Here is a 12,413-nt window from a genome sequence, read left to right on the forward strand (position 1 = left end):
CTGCCACCTGCACGCGCGTCTGTCTCTCGACCTTTCTTTTTTCCTGAGGCCCCTCTGCCGTGTTGTCTCTTCTGATCCCTGTCTGAATCCAGGGGGAGAGAGAGAGAGAGAGAAAATACAAAGGCACGACTTCCATGTGAGTGACTTCGGGCACGTTCTCTTCCTCCTCATCCCCGCCCCAGGCCTCCCCGCCACTCCACACTCCCGCTTCTCGAGATGGTTCTGGTCTCCCTTCTCCAGTCCCTGGGAAGGTGAGGGCCCGCAGAATGCTTTTCTAGAAAAGAAGCGGAGCCCTTCCTTGTGAGGAAACAAAGCCAGGGGAGAGCCTGTGGAGGGGGCGAGGGAAGGAAAAGCCACTCAAGAACAGCCTCAGCTCGGGGCAGGAGATTCGGCCGAGCTGGGGTGACCCACGATCCTCCGCGGGCCTCCCCAGGAGAAGCGTGCACATCGGTGCCGATTCAGCCCAGAGGACCTCGCTGCCATCCAGCCACCACTCACAAATTACCTGGAGACACTTCTGGTGCCGGCCATGATAATTATATTGATAAGCTGGAGGGGAGGCAATAAATCAATGGCATTGTGCGGATGTTTTTGAGTATCAATCTATCGAATTACTGCACGTCTCTTGCACTCTCATTTGTGGGGGTCAATAGGCATCCGTCTTGCTCGCCACTGTCATTGATTCATTGAGTGCTGGGTATATTATCTGTCCCTCAGGTTTATCTTTTCTCACTCTACCTATAGAACTCTCGTCCGTTCCTCTCTCCGGCCTGGCACGCTGCCATTTGTTCTCCCCTCCATCCTCTCTGCCCTCCCGTGCCCCCTTCTCCCCCCACCATTACTTCATCTCTTTGACCGGCCCATTTTGCTTCTAATCCTGGAGTCTTACTCACTCTAGTCAAATGATGCATCTGAGAGACAGGAAGAAAGTGAAAGGCAGGGAGGAGCTCTGCTGGTTCCCTCCAGCCTCTTAAGTTGCTTTTGGTGATAGATTTTGCATCTGGCTTAGAGATGCGGCCACCACCTCGCACCAAAGCCAGCTCGTGGGTCTTGGAGCAGGTGGGGCCGCTCTAAAGGAGATAAACGTTTCAAATGGAGCACCTCGGGTATGCCACGGGGTAAGCCCAGCCTTCCTCATGGGAAGTTGCAAAAATCTGCCCACCAACACTGCTGAGAAGGGCCACAGGAGGAGACCTGAAAGAGAAGCTTTCAGGCACGCAGGAAAGAAAAGCCACTTTGAAATAATTATTAAGTGACATGAGCTGAGCAAAACTAAAGGCACATGTATTAAGTGAGCATTAAATAAATGTGAGTAGTATTCCCACTTCAGCAGGCTTCAGATGAAGTGAGGAAAATGAAGCCCCCCTCTGCCATTCACCCCACCACCCTCTCCTCCCATCCCAAGAAGGGAGCAGAGACACCAGAGAGAAGCAGAGAGGTCTGTGGTGGGTTAGCAGCGGCTGCGCCTGGTGGGGACACACCAGAGGGAGCTCGGAGAAGTAAACGAACCCAGAGGCAGCTGGTGCTGGCCCTGGCTTTCGATAACGGCCGGCTCGGCAGAGCACTGTCCTGGGAAAAGCAAGTTTAAAAAAGAACGTCTCTGATCTCCTCCAGGAGCACTGTTTCCGGTTTCCAGTTGCTCTGGATTGTTTGGGACACAGCAGAGGCTGGGCGCCATCGGACTGAACTTTCCTCCAGGAGAAGCTAAAGTGATTTCTGGGGTAGTAGCCTCGGAGGGTGGGGTGAACATTAAGCTAACATGGCTCCCTGTCAGTAGGCCCTAAATCTGATCCCAGGAAAGGAGTGTTGATTTGTTAGTCTTTTCACGAGAACGGTTTGTGGCCGCTAATTAAAGCTGGCCGAGAGACGGCAGTCAGGAGCACAGACCGTGGTCAGCAAGATCGCGTTCAGCCCCGGCTGCTCTGCTCATTAGCTGTGTGCGCAGTGTCGGTCAGATTCCTTGGCCTTTCCTGAAGCTCATTTCCCTCGTCTCAAACAATGGAAAACAGGAGAGGACTTTCCATCCTGCTGGTTGTTTACACCTGCTCTGATTGATTGATGCCTCTCCCGATTGGTCATTGCCTGAGCCACAGGGGTTGGTAAATATCTTGGCTCCTAAATATCATTCCTCGCTCTCTTAGAGGGCCGTTGTCAGGAAAGAATGAAATAATGTAAGGGAAACGCTCAGTGTGGTGCCTGGTAAATGCCCAGTTAGCTGTTGGTATTTGTTATGGACTGAATCGTGTCCCACAAAGAAGACAGGTCCAAGTTCTGACCCCCTGGCCTCAGAGGTGACCTTATCTGGAAAAGGGTCATGGCAGATGTAATTAGTTTCAATGAGGTCATACTGAGTGATGGGCCCCTAATCTAATCTGACTGATGTCTTCAAAATAAGATGGCCATGTGAAGACGTAGAGACGGAGACACAAGGAGAATGCCAGGTGAGGATGGAGGTCAAGGTTGGAGGGATGCACCTGCAAGCCAAGGAGTGCTGAGGGGTGCCGGCCGCACTGAGGGTCACATCGCCCCACCCGACCCCGGAGCCGCTTCCCCGCTGTCGAGGCACGGATGCTCATGTCACCTCCCGCCCGCCCAAGGCATTTTCTGTATCTGTTGGTCGTGGTAAAGATCGCATGGCACTGTCATTACATACAGGGTTCCATCTCCCCCATGAGACAGAGAGTTTTTCAAGGACGGGGCCGAGGTCACAATAAATACTTGGTATGTGGGTGTATTTGAGAACAGTGACAGCACATCCACAGTCAAAGCCAAAGCCCTGACAGTGGTGACGTGGCCCTACCTGATCCGGGCAGGGGAAGAACCGGGACAGTCATTCTATGTGCCCACAAACCGCATTTATTTATTGTAGCGAATGCCAAGTACTAGCTGGGTAGTGTGCACTGGCGCGGTCATCACTGCAGTTTCATGAGGTGGGTACCACGATTATCCCCACCTCATAGATAGAGAAATTCAATGGTCTCCTCACAGCTAGAAGGCAAAGGAGCCAGGTTTGAACCCCGGTAGTCAACTCCAGTCCAGAGCTTAACATTAGCATTCAATTCTTTACCTCGCTAGGCGAAATCTCCTCCTTTATGAGACAGGATCGTAACCCTGCATTGTGTGGTTGCTCCGAGGCTGGAGTAGGATCACGTGTGAGGGGCACAATGCCCTCTGCACAGAGCACACATTCGGTGCACGTTTGCTTCCTCCGCTGCCTCCTCCTCAAGCTCAGAGTTACTCTCGCCCCGTCCCTTAGTCCTTAAGCTTCTTATAGCGCTAACACTGCCTTTAGAACCAAAGTTCGTAAGCCTCTTTTCTCCTTTACGCGGAGAAAAAGAAATATAATTTCTGTAAGACTGATTTTGCAATATAGGAAATGTATTGTTCTCTACGGTTCTTGCTGACTAGATAACCAGCAGAAGAGCTAATTTATTATTTTAGCAAGTTAAACAGGACCTCGGAAGAAAGGACCCCTGTGACCACAAAGCGCTGGGACTATACTAATGAGGAGATTAAAAGAAAGTTCGGCTCGCGCCGTCCCAGATCATCACAAATGTACCCAAGGATTATTAACAGCCACAATTACCTGGAACTACATTAGCTATCTGGTTGGTTATTCCAAAGTCAACTTGTATTGAAGAGATGAGCTTAGGGGCGTTAATCAGTTGTTTGAGGTGGCCGCCAGGGCCCTGTCCAGTAGGAAAACTCTTTGGGGAAATACAAGGGTGCACCGAAGGCTCCACAACGCCCTTCAGCCGATTCTCATCCCAGTGGAAGGAAGCTCGGAGTGCTCCTTGGAGGAACAGCCCCTCCACCAAAGCCTGGATGCCCAACCTCCTCCGCTGGGCCTCTTTGCTGGAACCACTTGCCCACCGTGGGGGCCAGACTCATGCATTCTGGATAAGTCCTTGGGAAATCAAAATGTCCTTCTGCAGAAGCAGCATCCATTCCAGGGACCCATCCCTCCAGGGGACAACGCTCTGGGCTTTTAGGATCCCAGGAGTCATCGTCCCCTCCCAGCTCCCCTTTGAAAATCTTCAGCTGCCCATCCTGCTCTGCAGGACTGTGCACCGTGAGACACCCAGGCGCGGGTCTCAGAGGTCGTGTCCTTCCCGATTTCTCTTGCAGATCCCACTCGTCCATGCCCCGCGCTGCCCGCCGGTCTTGAACCTGGAGACCCGCTGAGAGGATGGGGGCGGACGGGGAAACCGTGGTGCTGAAGAACATGCTCATTGGCGTCAACCTGATCCTTCTGGGCTCCATGCTCCAGCCGGCAGAGTGTCAGCTGGAGGTCCCCACCGAAGGGGTCCAGAGGCAGGCGGCGGAGGAGGAGGGCAGCGTCGCCAACTACAACGCATCGGACAAAGAGCCCCCCGTGGTCTTCAACCACGTGTACCACATCAACGTGCCCCTGGACAGCCTCTGCTCCTCGGGGCTGGAGGCCTCGGCCGAGCAGGAGGTGAGTGCAGGAGAAGAGGCGCCGGCAGAGTACCTGGGCCAGACCTCCGACCAGGAGGCCCAGGTCACCTTCACCCACAGGATCAACCTCCCCAAAAAGGCCTGCCCATGTGCCGGCTCCGCCCAGGTGCTGCAGGAGCTGCTGAGCCGGATCGAGATGCTGGAGAGGGAGGTGTCGGTGCTGCGAGACCAGTGCAATGGCAACTGCTGCCAGGAAAGTGCAGCCACAGGTAGGGCGGGGGAGGGGGGCTGCCGGGAGCGGGAGGGGAGGGGGGGGCTGCGTGGAGCTGGAGAGGAGGAGCAGGCACACGGAAGGTGAGGCGGCTGTCGGGAACGAGAGACCACGCGGAACGAGGTGGCTTCCCTTGCTGGGATCCCCGCGAGGGGTCGTGGGGCGAGGGGTCCAACTCTGCGTGACATCGTCCAGTCTTTGCAAAAGAAGCCAAGGTCGCCTGCTCTGCGTGTCAGTGCAGAGCACAGAGCCGGTGGGGGGGGAGGACGGCCCTGTGGCTGGCTGCCGGGAGCGGGAGGGGAGGGGGGGGCTGCGTGGAGCTGGAGAGGAGGAGCAGGCAGCGCTCTCTGCTGAAACATCCCTGAGACCTAAATGCGACCCTTCCCCCGGGGACTCGGCGCTTAGCCAGTCTGAAATACATTAACCTGATTTTGGGGGGATGAGTCAGGTAATGGTACATGGGTTCAGCACAGCCACTGCGGCAGCGAGCAGGGAGTTTGATGTCTGTCTTCATTCATCTTTGGTTTTCACAGGCTGTCGAATTGATATCTATCCGTGTTAACCCGAGGGACTAGAGAAGGCAGGTGCCGTGTTCACTCAACCGCAGCCTTTCTCCCATCTGAGTAAAGAATAGTCATCAAGGTCTCCGAGGACCCGTCCGGGTCCTCTCTAGCAAGATGGAGGTTTTGGCCCCCGCCCCCGCCCCCAGCGCGCGCGCATGCGCACACCGCTCACATCCGCACACACGCGCACACGCGTTCACAGAGTTATCCCACCCTCCCCGCAAAGGCTGAGTGTCCAAGAGGGAGACCTCTAGCCTCACCCGCCCTCGGACTAGTCACACTAATGAATTACTTTGTGTGCCCCTCTGGGAGGAGTCATTACATCTTCAGAGCCAGACTTCCCGAGTTCAAATCCTGGCTGTGCCACTTACCAGCTTCTGACTTAAGCGAGTTTCACAACTGCCCCTTCCTTTCCCCGTGACAAAAGATGATAGGCTAAAATGACAAGGAGTTGTTAAATATAAAAGCATCTATTCAGATGAAACTCTGGTTTCTAGCAAGCCCCATATAAGCAATAGCTGCTACCAGCTGACGCCCAATGAGCAGAAATTGTGTCTGTCCCTATGTGCCCACCTTCCTCACTCAAAAGCTGCCTTAGACTCATGCCATTCATTCTCTAAGGAGAAGAGGAATTCGTCTTACGACTTTGGGTTCAGGCTGTTACTTCTACAGAGTTCAGTATCTTCAGGCTTTCACAGAGATGAGAGCAGGAGGTGGTCAGAATGACATTTTAACAGGGCCTGGGTGGCCCACATGTCCAGAGGGCTGTCAGACATGTCCATCCTGAGACACACCCAGGTGAAGGGCAGTCTTTGAACAGTGAACTATTTCACAGAGTTTCTCAGCTCTTTCTCTTCTTTATAACCAAACTATCAATAAACCAAACTATCGATAAACCAAACTATCAATAAACAACCTGAAGAAGAGAAGCAAGTCCTGTTGTTCAGTGTCCTGCTCCTCAGTGACAACTGTCAGGCCAGCTCACCTTTTCCATGGAGACAGGAATACAGGAAAGTCAGTCATAGGTGTCCGTGGACAAGGGCCCTTTGCTGCCCAGGAAGCTAGGTGACTTTGATGGGTGGCTTTTTACCAGCCATATATTGGAAAAATATACAAGCAAGAGCTATGTTAGGCAGTGTCATGTAGTAACTCCCTTTCAGGCCATGGGGGCTGCGTGAAGTGACAGAATTAAACAGAATATAATTTGCTGGACTTCACATCCCCAAGGCCAAGTGTAGAGGATGCCAAGCAGATTGGGTTTGCGTTTGTTGAGTAAGTTTGTGTGATTCGTGTTAGCCAGATAAATGAACCACTGTACTCACAGCGTGGTAAGAGATATGCACAGAATCCTAAAAAGATCGCACACAGCAAGCGGTAAGGATGGGTCTGTATGGCCTGGCCCTGCAGAGCAGGCCCAGTACCCAACCCACATCCCTTCATGTCCCCTTCAGTGCCCATAGCACTCACGCATCTTTGTCAGGGGTGGCCTCGAGCTGTGGGGACCTTCTTGGCCTGGAGAGAGAAAGAGCCTGAGCATTGACACCACCACCGCCCCAGGAACAGTCAACCTACCGTGAGGTGTGACCTGCACTGTGACCAGAGCATCCTGTAAGATCGGCCCTCTCTGGGACTCTGCGTGATAATGCAGCTCGGCTTGGGCTCCTCCCCTCCCCAGTCCCTTCTTCCCGGCCAGCTTCTCCTGGGAGCATTTTCCAATACGTCACTTTCACCTGAATCCTTATCTAAGGTCCCCTCCGAGGGAGCCCGAGCTGAGACACGCTGAAGGGGGACTCCAGATGGACAAGGGACCAGATGTCATTCATCCTTGCCCCCAGCGCTGTGCTAAGCCCAGATAACACATATTAGGGGAAATATTTATAAAATTGATTGTACGGGTCATGCTTAACTCTCAGCATCATAAATCCGATCAGAGAGTGAGGAGAGGTCTCTGCTCACCCCTCCCCATGCACCATTTACAGGAAGCGCCACTGCTGCCCTTTGACCTTCTCCTTGACCATTCTAGGACAACTGGACTATATCCCTCACTGCAGCGGCCACGGCAACTTTAGCCTCGAGTCCTGTGGCTGCATCTGCAACGAAGGATGGTTTGGAAAGAACTGCTCAGAGCCCTACTGCCCCTTGGGCTGCTCCAGCCGGGGCGTGTGTGTGGACGGCCAGTGTATCTGCGACAGTGAATACAGCGGTGACGACTGCTCCGAACTCCGGTGCCCGACGGACTGCAGCTCCCGGGGGCTTTGCGTGGACGGGGAGTGCGTCTGTGAGGAGCCCTATGCAGGCGAGGGCTGCAGCGAGCTGAGGTGCCCCGGAGACTGTTCGGGGAAGGGGAGATGTGCCAATGGCACCTGCTTCTGCCAGGAGGGCTACGTCGGCGAAGACTGCGGCCAGCAGCAGTGTCTGAACGCCTGCAGCGGGCGAGGACACTGCCAGGAGGGGCTCTGTGTCTGCGAGGAGGGCTACCAGGGCCCTGACTGCTCGGCAGGTAGGCGGGGGAGCTCCGCGGGGCACTCGGCAGGGGCGGCCTGGCAAAATCACCGGAGCGGGTGGAGAGGTGGGGCGGAAGGGGGATTTTAAGGGAAATGATTCCCAGGTGGGTTGTGCTTGCTCGTTGTCTTTCCAAGAGAGCTGATTTCCTGAGTTGATCACAATTGACAGACAGACGTGAAGGGGAAAAGGGCAGAAACCAGCAAAGGTCAAGTTCAGGCTAAGCGTTGGAGCTTATCCCTGAGACTGGATCGAAGGCGATGGCACAGCATTCCACTGTCCCTGAGGTGGAGAACAGCCATGGGACTACTTTAGGCAAGTCCACTCTGACTCGCAGGGCCTCTAAGAGTGCCGCCTGCTCCAGAATACCCGCCTTGCTTGTCGCCGTGTCCCGGGAGACGTCCGTTTCCAATGCTGCTGCGTGAGATGGTGCTCAGTCTGTGATAAACAGGCTAACCAGGAGCTCCGGTTTTCTCGGAGCTTATGCATCGAAAGGTGTCACTGATTTACGAAGTTGTCTGGCGTCCACATGGACAAAAGTATTCGCAGGCAAGGGATTAAACGTAAACGGGAGCGAGCGCTAAGGCATCAATCAACAGCGCACACGATAACACTGTGTCCAGAAGATTAGAAGGCTGTGACTTGCTTTGTTCCAGATGACGTACAGCACACTGGAACCAACCCCACGTGCCGTCTGCACCACAGACACCGAAGGTGATACTCTAAAAAGAAGCTCTCAATCCAGCAGTGGGAAACATGCAGTGTCTCATTGCAGCTGAGTTGTTTTTTGTTTTTTGTGTGTTTTTTTTTTTTTTTTGGCTTAAAATCCGATTATTTTCATCCTCTCACTGTTATGGCCCACCCTCTTCTGACTAAATCAGCGTGACTCTCGCTGATACATTTGTGTGTGTTTTAAGCAGTACCGATTAAGTGATTGACCTTGATCCTCTCCATTTGTAGTTCGGTCTGTAACAGTGGGCTCGGAGTGCCCATGGGGAAGATTTAAAATAAAAAATAACGATGACAACAAAAAGGACATTTTAAAGCCTGCCGATGGGCTGATTCTAGGAATTCTCTGATCAGCCTCTGACATCGTCTACGGGAGAAATCCTGGGAGGCCTTTTACTCTTCTTTGCCAAGGCTTCGTCGCAGACCAGTCAGACCAGGTCGCAGACCAGTCAGACCAGGTTCCTGCACCTGTGACTCCACATTTAATTCTTTCAAAAAAAAATCAATGGCTATAACAGCAACAACCACCAACAACAACGACAATGATGACAAAACCCACAAACAATAACGCCCTTCTTAGGAAAAGTATTTCAATGGTTTTCATTTTTTTCTCGTATTCGATTATTTTGTTTAGCCTTCTGATTTTGTCTGCTGAATTGAAAAGTCTTTCTGAAAATATATTTAGTCACGATACTAATCGGTCCTAAGGAAAGTTCAAGTGGAAGTTAAACCTCGATGTTTCCAAATCTGAAGTCGCTAGGTCGTTGCTGCGGAAGGGGAGTCTGAAGCGTGGTCCTGGTTCCCACCCACAGGACGGGCTCCATGAGTCCCGTGGGTGCCAGGCGTCAGGGCCACTGCTGGGTATGACTGTTCAACAGTCCACACGCTTCTGAACAGAATAGGTGTTTGTTGGGCTGTACATACCTGTGATGTTCTTGACCCTATTTTTCTACAGACAGAATCTTAATCTAATCTGAAGTCCAGACTGAACTGGAGATAAACTCTCCTGGACACTCAGGGAAGCCTCATCAGCTGTTAGCATGACTACAACTGGGTTGAGTCCACATCATGGATACATGTTACCTCTAACGTGTCCCCCCTGTGCTTTGTAAGGAAGACTTCTGGAAGCCCAGATAAATTACTTCATGGGTTCCCAAAGCATGTGAGGAAGGATGGTTACATAATCTCCATCTGTTTCTATAGCAACCCTGGAGCCACCACTCATCGCAGGAGGTGTTGTTCTCAATGCCTGCCTTTTAAACCAAACGCCATGGGTCTCTTCCAGAGAGGTATCTAGGTCATTATCTAAAGTGCTACTTTGCCTGCTCTTTGTGAAAACGCAGCAGGAGAGGAGGCTGTTTGTCCACTGTTGGACTTTTCTGGCCAGGGGCACAGACTCCAGCATCACCGCTGCCCTCACCCACAAGAAGGAGAGAAGAGAGGGAGGAAGGTGAAAGCCAGGAGAGCCACAAGATATACCTCCTCGTAGGTCCTCCTCTGCTCATTGGCAAAGCCATGGACCAGGCCACCCACTGCGTGGGTTTCATTCTGAGGCCTCCTGGGTTGCCAGAGCCTGGATGCAATTCAATAGTGTTGACAAGGCCACCGTATCTGCCCCCTGGCCTCGATCTTTGCTTATAGTGTGCCATGGGATGAAATTTCAACCTTGCTGCCTCTGATCTCTGGCCGCGTCAAGACAACTGAACCCAAAATTCATGAATACGGGCACTTAAAACAGGCTGTAGGAAGAAGCTACTCTGGACTTCTAATTTCACAAATTTAAAAGGCAGCCATCCAGAGACACAAAGATTTTTCCACAGCCAGACAGCTAATTAATTTATGGCAGAGCAAAAATGAGAACTCTGGTCTCCTACCAACTTCTAGCACTCGTTAATCCGCTCTGGGATGCTAAGGAGAGCGGAATTGACAAATAAAAAATTTTAAAGTCACATACACAAAGCAATAGTCTTTTGATATGAAAACCAAGCCCCGTTAAATGATTTAAGAAAAATTAGATGTTGGGTGTGAGAAGAAAAGCATGTTAAACCATTTGTCCTCACCTACCCCTGGGGAGGGAGGTTAGTGCAGGAACGGGCCAGTGGGCTGGGCAAAGTTCCCAATGAGGCACCAGGATAGAACCACCAGAGCTGGGGCTTGAAACAATCCAGAAAGCCGCTCGCTGGACTTCAGTCGGACCTGTGGGGCTCGGCCGACGTCAGCCTCTGCCTCTGCCAACACCGCAGCCAGCACAGCCTTTGGCACCTGACATCTCTCGCTCCTCGGAGCAAGACTCTTCATGGAATGAATCCTAACAGTTCTCACCACATATGTGCAAAAGTCCTGCAAATCTACAGAGTAAACAGCATGGCCGTTTTGGAGATAAGTAACTCCAATTCCTCAAGCCACCATTTATTCCTTTTTAGCTATCTCCTCTTCCCCACGTTTCAAAGTGGGCACTCCACAAATTAAGACTAAAATTACTGTGCGCCCACCCAATGTTCACTGAATCAAGGCATGTGGCTCTTCTGTAGTTTGCTTTATAGTTCGATATCCTTTTATTTTACAAGGATTCCTGCCACCCAATGTACACAGCTGCTGCTAAGTTTCAGGGCAAGTGACAATGTGACGGCCACTTCCGTGAGCTGCCACTCTCAAGAGTACCTCTGCCATGAACGACACGGTGGCTTTCTTACCGGAGGTGAAGGCAAGGTTCACCACCAGCCTCAGGGCTCAAGATAAAAATTTGCCAAGTTAAGTTGTCAGAATGAAAAATCCTTCCGTACCTCTTTTTTACTTTAAAATCCCCCAATACTTGGCTTGGCTCATTCTCTACTGGCATTATTAGCTTTATTTTCTGGAAGAAGAAACCAAAAAGGAATACTGACTTGTCCCAAATGCTCCAAGAGTTGTTGGTGACTTGAAATTTGGAACGGCCATTTCTGTCACTACAACAGGAGAAGTCCCACATAGGAAACCTGAAATCAGTGTGCCTAGAGGCAGCAGACCTAGAGGACTTTTCTAAAAAGAAGTTTCTCACCTCGAGGATAAGCACCAGTCTGGAATTCACTTCCTGAAAGAGAAGCTGAAGTCCTCTCTAACCCGGTTTCCTTGTGAGGGCCATGTGCACGGGATAGAAAGCACAGTCCATAACCCGGCTACAGACTCTAATAGGAAGAACAACACTCCACGGAGAGGATCTGGGTTTGAGGCTCAGTTCTGCTGTGACCCAATTCTCTGACTTTCAGCAAGTCCCTTAACCTGGCTCTCCATTTCTCCATCTGTAAATTGGGATCGTCACGTCTACCCCGTCTGTCTCACAGGGCTGCTCTGCTATCGATGGATTTTTTTTTAATTCTAGTTAGATGCTGAGTCCGAACATGTCTGATGGACCGTGCAATGCTATGCAAATGTGAAGTGGCGGTGTTTACTGGATAAGGGGTCCTAGACTCATTCCGCCTGCGTTCGAACCCGATCAGCTGTGTTTGCTGACTGTGCAAAGCAGTTTCCTCATCTACGAAACAGGGGGAGTGATAAAACCGATCCCACGGTGTTGGTGAGAGGAAGAAACGAGACAGCACGTGTAAGAGTGTTTAGCATTGTGCCCGGTGCGTAATAAACGCTCGCTACGATCATGCAAAATGCTGACAGGTTCTATTCTGCGTGCATTTTTACAGGCTGTTCCCAAATTCTTGGTGCATTCAAAGTTTTAATGATGTCAGAATTAGAAATTACGTAATCTTAAAATAATCATTTGAACGTTTATTTACATTTTATTTACATTTATTTAGTTTTATAAATTAAAAAATAAGGTTTTAATTTTTTTCTTTTGGCCAACGTGTACTCTCTTCTTCAATCAGAGGAAGCCCTGCCATCTAGACTGTTTTACCCAATGAACGGTATGGGGCAAAAGCAATCAAAGCAAATGCCCA

General features: G+C 51.4%; 1 protein-coding gene across 1 annotated transcript in view; it reads left to right on the forward strand.

Annotated features, from left to right (window-relative positions):
* Positions 1-4,189: 4,189 nt before the first annotated feature.
* The window catches only part of TNR (tenascin R), a 64,520-nt gene continuing 56,296 nt past the window's right edge, over positions 4,190-12,413 (forward strand). The window contains exons 1-2 of the mRNA XM_006907789.1: positions 4,190-4,688; positions 7,277-7,753. Coding sequence (XP_006907851.1) covers positions 4,190-4,688; positions 7,277-7,753 — 976 coding nt within the window. The remainder of the gene's footprint in view (positions 4,689-7,276; positions 7,754-12,413) is intronic.

The sequence above is a fragment of the Pteropus alecto genome, unplaced genomic scaffold (assembly GCF_000325575.1).
Source record: "Pteropus alecto unplaced genomic scaffold, ASM32557v1 scaffold101, whole genome shotgun sequence".
In the NCBI taxonomy this organism is placed as follows: Eukaryota; Metazoa; Chordata; class Mammalia; order Chiroptera; family Pteropodidae; genus Pteropus; species Pteropus alecto.